Source organism: Papio anubis, chromosome 3 (assembly GCF_008728515.1).
Source record: "Papio anubis isolate 15944 chromosome 3, Panubis1.0, whole genome shotgun sequence".
In the NCBI taxonomy this organism is placed as follows: domain Eukaryota; kingdom Metazoa; phylum Chordata; class Mammalia; order Primates; family Cercopithecidae; genus Papio; species Papio anubis.
The window spans coordinates 67,250,567-67,266,255 of record NC_044978.1 but is presented as its reverse complement, the minus strand read 5'-3'; the positions used below and the strand labels follow the sequence as shown (position 1 = coordinate 67,266,255).

Below are 15,689 nucleotides of genomic sequence, written 5' to 3'. Positions count from 1 at the left end.
AAGAGTTTAAAGCTTCCTTTTAATGTGACTAGTTTAAGTGGTAAATGAGAAAATGCAAAGTGTAATTACAACATTACATACTTGACATTACGGAAGATAGCTTTAGTTTATCTAGATCCCTTTGAGACATTATGACTATCATTCTAAACTTTTTAGTTACTTAACAAATATTTAATTAAATCTAAAAGAGTATGTATATGTAGGGATAGATAAGGATGATGTGTTCTGAAGAGTTAATTTCATTTTTCACTAATAAATCATGTCTGTAAAATAACCTAAAGGTATGCATTTTTTTTTTCTTTTCAATTTAAACAGTCTTGAAATGGTACTGCTCTACAGGCTTCAAAAGTTTACTCTGCTGTATACTTTTTATGTGTTTCTATTTTCCAATAATTTACATTTTATTCTTAAAAATTTATTCCATTAGGTGTAGCACCCAATCTTCCTACAATACCCTCGGCCTCAGATTTCAACACTGTCTTGTCTAGTGACCAAAATACTTTGGATGGGACACATTCTCAGCATAGCACCAGTCAGGATGATGTGGCAGGTGTAGAAGAAGCAAACCAAGGGTTTCCTGCTGTTCAGCTTGCTGATGCACAGGTGAGCCAGCCTGTTTTTTCCTAATTATAATAAAACCTCCTTAGGCATTACTTAGCAACTGGAACCATCCAGTAGTATGCACCTTGGAATTCTAGTGAGAATATTCTGTACCTATCTTCCTACAGCCTTCATGCAAAATGGGAGGAGCCTTTAAAAAGTACATGGCTTAATTATAAATGCAAATTAAGTATCTATATGTAATCATTAAATAGAAGAGTCTCATATAGTAACCTTTTTGTTATTTGTAACAAATTGGCTAAGCAACATGAATAGATAATCATACCCTTTGGTTTTTAGTGCTATCTTAAGACTTTATTGAGTGAGCAGTGGGGAAGCATTGATGATTTTAGAGCAGAGGAATAAAGTAACTAAAACTATAGATATAGAAATATTATGTGAGTAGCAAATGTATTAAATTGATTGAAATAGAGAAACTAGTGTTGAAAAGATGAATTATTGAAATAGTTCACCCAGTGGTAATGAGACTCTAGGCTTAGATGTTTATGGCTTTGAAAAGGTAAATGAGGATATGGTGAAGGTCTTATTTAACTGATTAAATATGGAGAATAAAGAGTGAAATCCTTTAAAACATACTCTTTGGTTTGAGCGGCCAGCAGGCAAGTGTGAGAGTGGGACGTGGGTCAGAGGAGGCATCATTTTTTCAGGATAAAGGTGTCTTGAGCATATTTACATATAGCTGTCCCTCAGTATCCAAGGGATTGGTTTCTAGACCAACCCCCTACCCACCCTCTGATCCGCCACCCAGGATACCAAAATCTGTGGTATGCCCAAGTCCCTTATACAGAATGGCAGATATTTGCATACAACATACATACATCCTTCCATATACTTTAAATCTTCTCTAGATTACTTATAATACCGAATGCAATGTAAATACTATGTCAATAATTGTTATACTGTATTGGGTTTTTATTTGTATTTTTTAATTGTTACATTGTTATATTTTATTGGTTTTTACTTCCTAATATTTTCAATCTGTGGTTGGTTGAATTCTTGGATGGAGAACCCTTGGATATGGAGGGCCAACTGTACTTGAGAAATTAGGAAGCTCATGATAAAAAACAAAGGAAAGAAGGGTTAGCAGATGGAGCAAAATTAGTAGAAAAATGAGAAGTATTGGAATTTAGAGTCAGTTAAAGAGAGAGCTAAGCACACACAACAAAATGAGGTGACCTAGGACAATTGGAAATATAGGCTTGGCTCTCATTGTGTAAATGGCACTTGTCCATTTAGATAGGGTTTTTTTTAAGCTTCAGGAAAAGATCACTAAGGTAGAATGTGTAGTGAAAGAGGAGGCTGAGAAAAGCACTGGATAGCACCTATATTTTAGGATGTAGGAGGGGGAAAAGGAACCATGTGGCAGAGGATGAGTAGTCAGAGTGATTTTAGTGCTGTAGCATTGAACACATGTAGTTCTTTCCGTTCATGTTAGTGCTTAGTGTCTGAAATCCAGTTAACTAGAGATTTAACCAGAATAATGTATTTCCATAAGCATATGTGATACTTAAAATGTAAAGGAAGTTCTCTGAAGATAAATGTTAAATGACTATTACAACCAGGTGCTTCCATTTAAAAATAGGTCAGATATTCATAACATTTATAATGTTTTTATATTAACACAGGAAGTTGAAAACTTTGTGAACCTTATGTTTTGTTTTTTTTTTTGTAAATGGAAACACAATAGAAATTCATACCTGTTTTAAAAGCAAGAGGTAGAATGATTTACCTAATTCATAATTTTATTTTCCTTGTACTTTCAGGCACTCAGGTAGGATCAAGGAATCTGTGTCCTTATTTATTATTAATTTGAAGATGAGTGGCCTATAATAGGTACTAAAAGTATTAAATTTTAAGTAAAGTTAGAGTCAATTATATGAGACCATTTTTTGCTTCACACTATGATACTAATATGTACTGAGGTAGGGTAAGAAAAAAAGCTGCATTTTTCTATATGTAATTTCTATAGTAAATGATAAGCTATAATTTGAGCTAATATGAATGTTAATGTCTTTTAGGTTGTTTTCAAGCCTCTTCTGAGTCATACAGGGATCCAGTCACAGGATACAATGCCACTCTGCTACCGAATGTACTTTGGAGAACACCTTTCATTTTCAGGGACTTTGGATTGCCTCAGAGCAGATATTGTGGATTCTGACACAGCCAAAGAGAGAAAAGGCAAAAGAGCAAGAAGGTGTCTTTTGCATTTTTGTGTATAATTTTGTGCAAGAATTATAATACGTTTGTTTTTTAACATTACTTTCTTGTAATCCAAATGAGAAAGTAATTTTAATATGTTTATGAGAAGATAATTACCTTTTAGTAAAAGTAGTGGCCACATTTTCTTATTAATTACTAGTTGTATTTATCAACAGATTATGAGGCCTATTTTTAGGCATATTTTTGAACCATGTTAGCACATAGATGAGGGTCATATATATTGATATATGCAATTACCCTTTATTTACTTGGCTCTTGTAATAGTGGAATTTTTATGATCTTCAGGGTTCTGAGTTGACTCATGTCAGGTAGTATTTTTGTATTAGAAACAGGGCGGAAGTCACATTGAGAGTCTAGTCATCAGAAACAAATAGAAATGTAGCATAGTGAAAGTTAAGAACCGTCTTTTACTGTTATTTTATATTATCATGGATGGTTCTTCAGTTTCTTTAGTGTTTACATAGGAAATAATATACCACTCACAGGATTTGAGTAATATTTTTGGTACTTGGAATTTTACTTTGAGGTGGGCCTTAAAACGAATAGAAATAGTAGAATATGGAGATAAATGGCATTCATGACAAGAGGTTTCTGTAGTATTGTTTCTTTCATCCTTTTTGTGTTTTTGCAAGGTGGTAAATTAAAGTACTTATGTCTGATATATAGCTAAGTAAAATATATTTTTCATTTGAAATATTTCTATTTAAATTTTAAATAATTTAACAAAAGTTCTTGCTTTTCACAATAGTCTTATACCATAACAATGACTGTACAAGCTGAAACTGCAAAGCAATTTTAATAATCAGTGGAAAAAATTACTTTTGTGACCTTGACAGTATTTGTCAGAACATTAAAAATGTTCTTACTGTTTATTATAAATGTATAGGAAAATGAAAAATAAAAGTAAAACTAATATTTAGTACATTGGAATTTAAAATGTTAGAAACACTGACAATTAAACTATTTTATTTATTTGTAAAAACTTATCAAAGGGTAGTTTGAATGGTCCTGTCCTTCTTATGATATAACATATAATACAGAACAAGCAGCTTTTGTGTGCCTTGGCAAAATGTCGAACTCCTTTGTATGTATGGATCAGTTTTCAACATTTTATGCTTTACACTTTCAATGTCATGAAATAATCTTTGATTCTCTTTACTATGAAGTTTTTTGTCAGCATCACTTCCTCTGGGATATCTTCATCCTTTCTGTCATGGCCACTTTCCTCTTTATGTCAATAATTTTGCCTCCACTGACTTCCATGGTCAGCTGTTTCTTCCATAACACCATTCAACTGATTTTCCCTACCAGTATCTTCATTTTTAGTTTCTTTGCTGCATCTTCATTTTTGTTGTCCAGTTCCCTCATTTGATTATTCATTTTTGTAAAATGTTATGGGGATTTATTACAGAGAGAGACACAAGGAGGCAACACAAGTAACTACATGCTATGCTTTGTGTGCATGAACTGAACAACAGGTATGCTTCAACTAATCACTATCACTGACACATTTTGAAGTGATGTGATTAGTCAGTGATCACAATGCACATCTGTTGTTTTGTACTGACTTGTGGGCTGAAGAGCTAGCCATAAGTTTGTACTTTATGCAGTTTTCACAGTAAGTGTTAGTTACAAATTTGTATCACATTATTGGGAGACTTGTTATTTAAGTAAAGCACAGTAACTAAAATTTTAAAATATTGGAACCATCAAATCCAGACCCCAAACATTAATACCTACACATACTATCTATTTAGGGTTAAAATATCTGAGCTAAACTTGTATTTCTATTTGCAAGAGCCAGCTTTCATACAAATATGTCCATTTATATATAAATATGTTTATATATATACACACATACAGTATATAAGTTTCATATATATAACTAGGTTATATATAATTCGATTATATATAGTTTATATGTAATAGGTTGTATATAGAGATATAGATTATATAAATAAAATTATAGCTATAGCTTATGTATTGGCCTAGTAAATCCCATATAATACTGCCACAGACTAGATCTTCATTTGAGCACACAAGTCTTTTGAGTGAGAGCTTCTTTGAGTGATTCTGTGAACTTCATTGCCTTTGGTCTAGCTGAACTTGACATTCCTTTTAATTTTTCTGCTACCATGCCAGCTCCAAATGCTCCACATTCTTACAATTAACTTATGATTAATTTTTATTTCTCAGATCTCCTGTAATTCCATCTTAAGCTCTTATTTATTTGGAGACCTTCACCACAATATACTTTTCCCAGCCATTAATTTCAGTATTGTCTGGGTTTTTTGTTTGTTTTCGTAGCAGATTGTTCATTCTGCTAACTGTTGCATATTAGTTTGGGGTTACAGTTTCTTGTATGAATATGTATAACTCTTCTACTACTTTGTAAAGCCAGGGCAGTTATTAAATATTTAGCATAGAATCTGGAATGTAGTAAGTCCTCATTGAGTAGTAGTTTCTTTGTCTCTTTGCTGTCTCTAGTAAAAGTAGCTGCACGTATCGGGGACTTATGTTTTACAATTTTAATTGTAACTTTGGCTCTGCAGTGCCCATGTCAGGCTTTTACTTGTCAGGCAAATTATTATTATGGTGTAGCCATTTTCTTTTTCTCTTCTCCCCTCTTGAAGATTTTCTTACTACTCTTAAATGTTTTAGATTCTTGTTTTTGCAATTGTGGATTATTTTCATCTCTTTTTAGTCTTCTCTCTTCTAATTCTCAAAATCAAGTTTTTCCTTCTCTGATCATATGCTTAGTTGGCATTGATTGTACACTTCCTGTAAGTTTGTGCATTTATATGAATTACACTACAATGAGGCATTTTTCTTATTAATTAATACTAGTATTCATTAAGGAATTACCGCTCTGTAGTTATAAATTCTTTAAGTTAAATGCAGAATATCAAAGCAGCATCTGATTTTTTTCTTTTTGTTACAGAAAAACTCCCATGTCTGCACATTCATAGTGTGCATGGAAGAAGAGGGAAAAAATACCTTTTTACAGTTTTGTTTCCGGATTTATTGTTATTATTGGTAGTTGGTTTATAGAAATTTGAGACATTTTTGACTTTCTATATTAAAATTTACTATAATAGTCTTACATGAAAATCTTTAGATGAGCAGGAGGATTTGCCAATATAATTTTTATATCAGATTTTAAGGTTTTGTGTGTGTGTGTATTTCTAATTTTTGTTTCAATTGCTTTTCCTCTCTGCTTTCAACTTAGCATGAGGGTTTCCTATCTAATATCAAATAAAATTATGTTACATATGAATAAATTAGATACATGATTATAGAAGGTGAGGGGATGGTTAAGTGAGGTATCCTAATTTATCTATAATTAATTCTAAATTCCAATACTCTATGGCAGTACCATCAAATGACAACAAAAGTTGTTTTATCACTTCAGGGAAATCATTTCTTGACATAAGAAGACTGATTTTGACTTGTTAGTTTTAGAATAGTTTTAGAATAAGATTAAGTAGTAGAAAGACTTAAGGCCCACCTTCGAACTCATAAAAAGCCTGGCCTAGTGAAAAAGCATATTTTACTGGTTTGCTTGCTTAAAATTATTTAAGACTCATATTTTACCTTGGAGATGATTTTGCTTATAAATTAATAAAGATGTATGTTTCTGGAAAAATGGAAGAAACACCTTGTCCTTTTTTTATTTCACATTTTTAGGCAAGGCCATGTGAATCTTCCTCCACTTGAGTTCAAACCGGCATTAATGTTGGGAACCTTTAGCATCAGTGCTGTTGTAATGGAAAAGTCTGTGTGCACCCCTCAGAACTCTACCAGTGCCCTTTCTTTTCATGATCTCAGCAAGCGGTATTATAACACCTTTCACTGCAACTTTACTATTTCCTGTCAGTCAATAAGCCAGCATGTAGATATGGCTTTGGTTCGTCTTATTCATCAGTTTAGCACAATGATAGATGACATCAAAGCAACACAGACTGATATTAAACTTAGCAGATACACAGCCGGATCTGCTTCCCCAACACCTACCTTCAAAACCAGAAAACATCGGGACTTTCGTTCATCTGACTTTAGCCGCAGTTCTAGAGGAAGTCTTAATGGTGGCAATAGAGTAAATAATGCAAAGAACAAACGGACCAACAATGAGAATAACAAAAAGGAATCTCGAAACAAGAATTCATTAGGAAGATCTGAAAGAAGAACATCAAAAGTGTCTAGGAAAGGTTCAAAAGATGTGGTGGATCACATGACTATTCATATGGATGACTCTGATTCAATTACAGTGTCAGAACAAAGTGAGCCTTCAGCTGAGTGCTGGCAGAATATGTATAAATTGCTTAACTTCTATTCACTTATCTCTGATCCAACAGGAATATTGGAAAAGTCTTCAGAAACATTTGGACCAGCAGGTAACAGACATTTTTATGTTTTAAAAATTTCTGTTTAGAATAACAATAATACCAAAGAAACAGAAGACTTTTCATCATGTTTTCTTAATGTTGTAAGTGGATAATTGAAATGGAGAGAAATTGTCTGTCAACAGGCAATAAAATAGTAATGGAATTCAGATATCCTGCCACCATATTTCCCATCCTTTTAAACTCTTACATGGTATGTTCTTTTTTTTTTTTTTTTTTTTTTTTTTTTGAGACGGAGTCCCGCTCTGTCGCCCAGACTGGAGTGCAGTAAGGGATTTAGACAGACCTGATTTAAAATATCTGGCTCTATTACTCACTTTCAGTAGGAACTTGGAAAAATGTTGAAATTTTTAATCATTTTGTTGGGGAATAAGAGAAAGAGGACTGGTTGGGAGTGTGAAGGAAAGAAAGGAAAGACAATGTTTGGAATGTTCTTCCATTTTTCAGTCTTCCTATCTAAAATTGTATATTTTCATTTACTTATAAAGGAGTTCGGAGCCCTACAGAGCCAACATGTAAAGTTGTGTTTGAGAATGAACAAGACAACAGCAGTTTGACTAAGACTCAGAGGAAACGTAGCTTGGTAACTTCTGAACCTCAGCATGTTACTCTAATAGTGTTTGGGATTGGCATGGTGAACCGCACACACCTAGAGGCAGATATTGGTGGACTAACAATGGAATCAGAACTGAAGAGGATCCATGGCAGTTTCACTCTTAAGGAAAAAATGAAAGGTATGAATGATTTTTCTAATAAAGTGCTATGTATACATAATAATTAGTGCTACTTTTCTGAAGGAAACCACTGCCATGTCTCCAAAATTCCTACTTGGCAATTTTTTTTTTCCAGAAAAATTGGACTTCCCAAATTCTGAGATACCAAGAACTTTGTTGTAATTGAGTATCAGTGAATTGAGGCAGCTTTGATGTCTAAATATTTTAGCACATAAATATTGAGCCAATATACCTATACTCAGTGACATTTATTCTTTATCTTTTAATATCAACTACTAAGATGTCTCTAAAGGCAGAAAATTTTACCAAAATAATGAAATTTATGAAAAATTTGCTTTTGTTACTACCATAGAAATCTTATAATCTAATACTAAATACCTCTATAAAAAGAAATCCCTTTAGTTGATACAACATTTCATAGATTAGTGAAAACATACCATTTATCTTGAGAATGATTACACAAGGTGTGATATTTTATCAAATCCAGGAGCCCATCAGTTTTAAGATGCACTATTATTTTATGTATCACAAAGAAAATACCATTACCAGATATGGTCAGATGCCATTGATTATAAACTGCATCCCACATTCAGAGATGCTAAAATAAAAAAGCAAATGTTTCTTAGACTTGGTGGATACAGCAATACAGTTGCAGGGATTCTTTTGGCAGCAATGGTTATATAAAACCAGTGTGGTTTTTCTGGTTGTGAAAATAACCTGACAGATTATATTACATGAGAAAAGGAAGTTATCAATCACCATGTGTTTTTATTGTTAACTTTATGATTGAGAAACTTGTAAGGTCGAATCAAAACTTACTTTGAACCTACTTTTTGTTACATATCCTTTTTTTACCTGTTTTGTTTTGTACCTTGAACATTTATTATTTACTCAAAAACTAATTTTAAATTTGAGGATTATGTACTTGGGGTTGACATGGTGAACCATACACACCGTTCTCTGAAAAAATTAGATGGACTGACTGTAAAGAAAATTCTCTGCAGAAATTAGATGGACTGACTGCAAATTGCTGAGAGAAATACAAACACACCAGCCTTCCTTGGAAATATCACAAAGGATATAAACAATACACAAACATTCAGATGTCTAAGTTGATTAAAAAAAAAAAATTGTCGGTTTTTTCATCTGTTTAGCCAAAGTTAAGAATGGCCATACTCATTTTTGGTGAGAATTAGAGAAACGGACATTTTTATTCACTTTTAAATTGATATAAATAGGTTTAACCTTCCTGAAGTTTAATTGAATAGCTTTTATCAGTAGCCAATTTATCTTTTGACTCAGCAATTAGAGGTCTGCAAACCTAGGTAGAAGAAATGATCACAATTGTGTGAAAAGTTATCTGTACAAAGAAGCAGCCAAGTGTCTGGCATTAAAGAATTGGTTATTTTTATAAACAAACATATGCCAATTTACAATTTACCCATTAAAATTATACTGCAGAATTTATTAATACGAACAATAATGCTAAGTGAAAAAAGTAGGCAAAATTGTTTATGTGATTTCATTTTTTAAGTAATTAAAATATTTAAACCCTCCATTAAAATCACAGGAATTATATGGACCAAGAGTGCTGGTTTATGTGGTTTCTTTTTCCTATTTTAAAAAATTTTTCAACTTTTCTGCAGTAAGTATTATTTCTGAGATTTAAAATGCTAATAGGCTATGTCATGTCAGTAGACTAATGCAGGAATAGCATATCAAAGTGTATACTGTGCATTATTGCAATTTTGACATTTAATATGTATGTATGTATTAAATGCAGAGAAATAAAAAACTAAGGAAATTTTTTAAAAAGTAGCTCTGAAATGGTTGAGCCAAATTTACCATAACTTTAAAATTATCTTTTGCTACTGAATATATTATGAATAAAATGTAATTTTAATATGAAATTCAGGTATCTTATATCTAGAATTCAAATAAATATTTTTTTCTCATATTTAAGATGTTTTACATCAAAAGATGACTGAGACTTGTGCTACTGCTCATATTGGTGGGGTTAATATTGTGCTGCTTGAAGGGATTACACCAAATATACAGTAAGTATGTCAGTTTTTATTTTCTTACACTTATCGTTTTAGACAAAACTTGAAATTCTTTGGATAAACATGCTGAATTTTGAGGTTTGTATATACAGTCTCAGTTCCCAGATACTAAGAATTCTGTCATTGAGAATATCACCAAATAAAATATTTTAGAAAAATACTTTTTGTCTTCCTAAAATTGGTAGTATATACCTTCATTCCTAACTTCCATTCAGCAGAGCAGTTTCATGTTAACTATAAAACAGGCTTTGATAATTTAGGTCAGATTTTCAGAATTTGCTGTTTCTTAACATTATGGCTAGCTAATGTTGTGCTACTGTTATCCTGTAACATATCCAACATGACTAATAGAGGATTTGGTTCAGCGTTTTAAAAATTAAGTATTAGTCCTAGATTGACTAAGAAGTATGATATGTTACAGCTCTAATAATATTTTAAAAATCTGAATAATGTGCTAGCTACCTTGGGGAATATATCCTGAAATGGATGTTTATTAATAGGCCATAGCTTTCTCCAGTGAGTTTTGGCCAAACTCAGCAACCTCAGACAGGGCCCATTCTCAAGACTTCCTGGAGACTGTCTCAGGTTTGGTTTAGATCTGTAAGTGTAGAACCAAAGACTATATATTTCATAATAGCTGCCTACTATCCAGATCACATTTCCTTAGAAGTCTTTTCAAGAAAGGCAGGAAATTCTGGTGGTTGTGAGAGATGAGATCTTTTTTTGTTCATTCAATATAGGAGAAGGGCTTATTATTATGTATTAATTACAATATTATTAAGTGCCTACTGTGGGCCAGGAGCCTCACCTATATTATTTTATTTAATCCTCACTGCAATTTTGGGAACTGGGGTGATTTTATCCACCTTTACAGAACAATAGATTGAGGTTCAGAAAGATCAACATAGTGCCTAAAATACTTAATATAGTCAGTAAGAAGAGATGCCTGAATCTATACTCTTTCCACCTTATGATCCTTCTACTGAAAGTCATAGACCATGGATTCCATGATTCTTTCATTTACTCTAAATTTGAATTACCATGGGTACGTTACCTTCAGAAAGTAAACTAAATTTCTTTAGGTGTCCCATGAGTTTTATTTACTCTGTCCTCCTGGATCTCTTCTCTTCATTATTTATTATCTCTAAAGAGAAGGACTTCCAATAGTCTTTAACCTTGTAAAACATAATGTTTATAAAACAGATTTTTGATAAAATATTATATTGCTGATATTTCTTGCTCTTTTTTTTTCCCCAAGTAAAGATCCCTTAACTGTTTTATTTGAAAAATAAAAGTTATTTATTAGTTACTGCCAAGCTTGTAGTGTATTCTTTGGTATTTCATTTTCAGTTGCAATGAAAAGGACATGGAATAGAAAAAAATAGTTCAAATGGTACTTTAATGGAACATTTTTAGAGTAGGAAATTAGAAAAGCTTTCCAGATGATTGGTCATATTGTAACTAATTTGTGCATGAATGTTTATTTGCCTCCTTTTTGTTTTCCTGCTTTCTCTTGACTCTTCATCTGTAGACTGGAGGATTTTCCTACATCTCCTACAAGTACAGCCAAACAAGAGTTTCTGTATGTCATATTATTCTTTTTCATGGCTTTGTGATTACTGTAGTATTGAATAGTTTTTAAAATATTTAAATTATTTTCATGGCTGTGAATTATTTAGTTATTGTTTTGTAGCTGTAATATAGACCCTTTTATATAATAGATTAAAGCTTACTGGTAATCAAAGAAAACACAGGTAAGGGCTGCTTTTTTGGTAATTCATACCTTATCTGTTGTTGACAAGTTGTAACACTGTAGTTGTGTGTTGCTTGTGCCTTTTCAGATATGTTACTGTTAAAATTTCTATGATCAAAGTACTTAATTTTTGATATGATAATGGAAGCTTAAAAAATTCACTTTGCAAGAAAGAGTTTTCACTAATTGTAGAAATAATTATTAAAACACTAATAATAAAACATCTGTACATCTCAACCTTATAATTCTGTATTTAAGATGGAGAGAGTTGACTGCTCTGTTAATAGATTTTAATGGCCTTTACTATATGTAAATGTGTGTTTAATTTCATTCAATAGATGAATGCTATTCGCATCTAGAGAGCCATTTGCATGTCAGCACCATCTGGGTGTGTTCTGGCTTATGTTGAAACTGAACTTGAAATACTGGTGTTAAACAATGGTTTTAATTATTATACTGTTAGAAATGATTCAAAATTCAGTAAGTAGTCAGCATTCCAGAGCCTACCTTCATGCTGACTAGGCCAATTTCATAAACTACCGCCTCCACCCTCTGATCGTCTCCAAGAAATAGTGTGTTGTGGAAGAAAAAAGTATACTTCTCTAGTAATTGGTTTTGAATTTTATATAATACCTAGATTTTACTGTTTATAAGTAATCAAGACCTCTGATAAAGCTACTGTTAGACTTTTCAAGGTTTATCCTGATAAAAGTTAAATGTGATGAACTGGTTCTTCATATCCTTGAGACTATAAATAATTGGCAAATTTTCTACAGCCCAGCAGAGATTAATGTATGTAAACTGGCCTGTAATTAATATGAAATTATGTATTTTGTGTATTTTGCCAAATTTACTGATTGTCAAGAATCAGTTGCCCATTTGAAGGATCACATTTATATTAGAAGTTATTGGAGCCGAGCTGGGAGGATTGCTTGAGGCCAGGAGTTTGAGACCAGCCTGAGCCACATAATGAGACCCTGTCTCTACAAAAAATTTAAAAACAAATTAGCTGGGCATGGTGGCACGTCTCTTGTAGTCCCATCCACTTGGGAGACTGAGGCGGGAGGCTCACTCGAGCCCAAGAGGTCCAGGCTGTGGTGAGCTATGATGGTGTCACTGCACTCCAGCCTGGGCAACAATGAGACCCCATCTTTAAAAAACAAATATGTATGTGAGGGTGTGTGTATGTGTCAAAGACGACTTCATTATGGCTTCTACATAAATGTCCTATCATATCCTATCTGTGGAATTCCACCGTTGTAGTGGTAGAAGTCATTCTTTGGCTTTACTTCTTTCTGCTCTTTCATTTCACAAATATTTGGCAAGTGTCTGTTATCTTCTAGGAACTGTTCTAGGCATTGGAAAGAACAAAGGAAATCAAGAAAGATAATATCTTAGCTTTATGTCTGTACTAGTAATTAAAGGATACCAATTCTTAACGAAAAGTAATAGCCTTGCTCATTATGAATCAAACTTTTATCATTTGTTTACTACTCATTGAAAATGAAAAGCAGAAAATACAAGTTACACTTCCTCCTTCCTATCAATTTCTTGTAACATAGTGGATGACTGTTATTCTAATTTCTTTGACTCCCTAATTAGATTTTAAGAAGTATAGTGAATATTGTTTTTCTTTTCATATTCAGTGTCTGTATAATGGTTGTACAGATCTCTAAAATAAGGTGGAGAACAAAAGAGTTCTGAATGGGGGTAAAATAAAAAGTGGAATGTTGTGTGTCTGTGTATGTAATATATCTTGTTCATGTTTTTACTTACATGTGAGCATATACTTATTTTCTTCTATAGATTCTTCCTATTAAAGAAATTAAACACTATTCAGTGCAAATAGTATAAAATATATTAATATTTTTAGATAACATTGTTTCTTCAATGTATAATTTAAATACATGAAAATTTTTAAGTCGTTTTAGTTCATTCAATTATGAGGGGGCTTCACAAACTGTGGAAAATGGAATTAAAACATATAAACTTTATTTCCCAACATAAGCTCCATTAAGTTCAGACACTTTTCTAATCAATGATACCAGCCATTTATTCCATCGCTAATGAACAGAGGGTCCGATGACAGTGCAGTCTTTTTTATGTTAACTGAAGAGAAATGGGTACCCTTTAAATTTTTTTCTTTTTTGAAATTAGGAAACAAAAAAAAAGTCAGAAGGAGCCAAATTAAGATGTAAAATGGATGCCTACTGACTTCCCATCAAAACTCTTAACAGAATTGCTCTTGTTTGACAAGAAGAATGAGCGAGAGCATTGTTGTGGTGGAGGACTGGTAAAGCTTTCCCGAGCATTTTTCTAGTAAAGCTATGGCTACCTTTCTCAAAACACTCTTATAATAAGCAGATGTTATCATTCTTTGGCCCTCCAGAAAGTCAACAAGCAAAATGCTTTGAGCATCCCAAAAAACTGTTGCCATGACCTTTGCTTTTGACTGGTCCACTTTTATCTGCCACCCATGCTGGAGTGCAGTGGTGCAATCTCAGCTCACTGCAATCTCGGTCTCCTGGGTTCAAGCAGTCCTCCCACCTCAGCCTCCCAAGTAGCAGGGACTAAAGGTACATGTAACTACACCCAGCTAATTTTTGTATTTTTTCTAGAGATGGGGTTTTGGCATGTTGCCCAGGCTGATCTCAAACTCCTGAGCTCAAGGGATCTGCTCACCTCACTTTCTCAAAGTGTTGGGATTACAGGTGTGAGCCACCATGCCCAGCCATGACTGGTCCACTTTTGATTTGACTGGACCATTTCCACTTCTTTGTAGCCATTGCTTTGATTGTACTTTATTTTTGGTATTGTACTGGTAAAGCCATGTTTAATCTCCTATTACAGTTCTTTGAAGAAATGCTTCAGGATCTGGATCTCACTTGTTTAAAATTTCCATTGAAAGCTCTGCCTTTGTTGGGAGTTGATTTGGGAGCAAAGTTTGCTCAACTTTGAGTTGTTAGTCAGAATTGTGTAAGCTGAATCAGTTGAAGTTGTCTATGGTGTTGGCTGTTGTTTGTGCTGTTAATTGTTGGTCCTCTTCAATTAGGCACAAAGAAGATAAAATTTTTCCTAGCAAATTGATACTTGGTTTGCCACTGTGGGCTTCATCAACATTGTCTTGTCCCTTCTTGAGTTATACATTCGTAAACTGCTAATTGCTTTGGGAGATTATCCCCAAAGGCTTTTTGTAAAGCATCAATGATTTCACTATAATTCCGCCCAAACTTCACCATAAACTTGATGCTTGTTCTTGCTTCAATTTTAGCAGAATTCATACTGTTTTGATAGGGGCTCTGTCAAACTGATGTCTTATCCTTCTTGGTACATTAAAGAAGATCCTGTTCACATGTTTTAACAAGTGAATATGAGTTTATTTTGGTGCAAAATGATTCTGAAATCTACATGTAGTTTTTTTATAATACACATTTTCCATGAACTTTTTGAAGACCTCTCAAATTTATAGGTATTTTTCTTGCTCTCAATATTTTTTCAAAATTTCTCTTTACTTGGCTGTTGGCTGTATTTTAATGGTCCTCTTTCTCTATTGATAGAACTGTAGTGAAATGTAGTATTGCCAAGTCCCAAGCCCTCTACAGTGCCCAGAGAGGGCTGAAGACAAACAATGCTGCTGTGTTCAAAGTAGGAGCTATCAGCATCAACATTCCTCAGCACCCTGCCACCTTACATAGCATGATGGTTCGAAGTTCTCACCAACTATCTAAACAAATCTCAGACCTAATCAGACAACCTTCTACAGCGTAAGTTATTTTATTTGTTCACATTCTGTGATTCCATATACTACCTCAGGATATTCTTTGCTGCATTAACAAAAGTTTGGAGGGAGATGATGAGTTACTTCTAAGTATCAACCATCATGGACAGTGGAGCA

At 33.2% G+C, this 15,689-nt stretch overlaps 1 protein-coding gene across 14 annotated transcripts in view; it reads left to right on the top strand.

Moving 5' to 3' along the window:
• The window catches only part of KIAA1109 (KIAA1109 ortholog), a 215,935-nt gene that overhangs the window by 112,809 nt on the left and 87,437 nt on the right, over positions 1 to 15,689 (top strand). For 13 of the 14 annotated variants that reach the window (XM_021938761.2, XM_021938768.2, XM_021938766.2 and 10 more), the window contains 7 exons: positions 428 to 603; positions 2,640 to 2,815; positions 6,529 to 7,235; positions 7,733 to 7,978; positions 9,942 to 10,035; positions 11,573 to 11,623; positions 15,352 to 15,558. In XM_021938761.2, coding sequence (XP_021794453.1) covers positions 428 to 603; positions 2,640 to 2,815; positions 6,529 to 7,235; positions 7,733 to 7,978; positions 9,942 to 10,035; positions 11,573 to 11,623; positions 15,352 to 15,558 — 1,657 coding nt within the window. The remainder of the gene's footprint in view (positions 1 to 427; positions 604 to 2,639; positions 2,816 to 6,528; positions 7,236 to 7,732; positions 7,979 to 9,941; positions 10,036 to 11,572; positions 11,624 to 15,351; positions 15,559 to 15,689) is intronic. The other variant, XM_021938762.2, reaches the window with a different exon arrangement.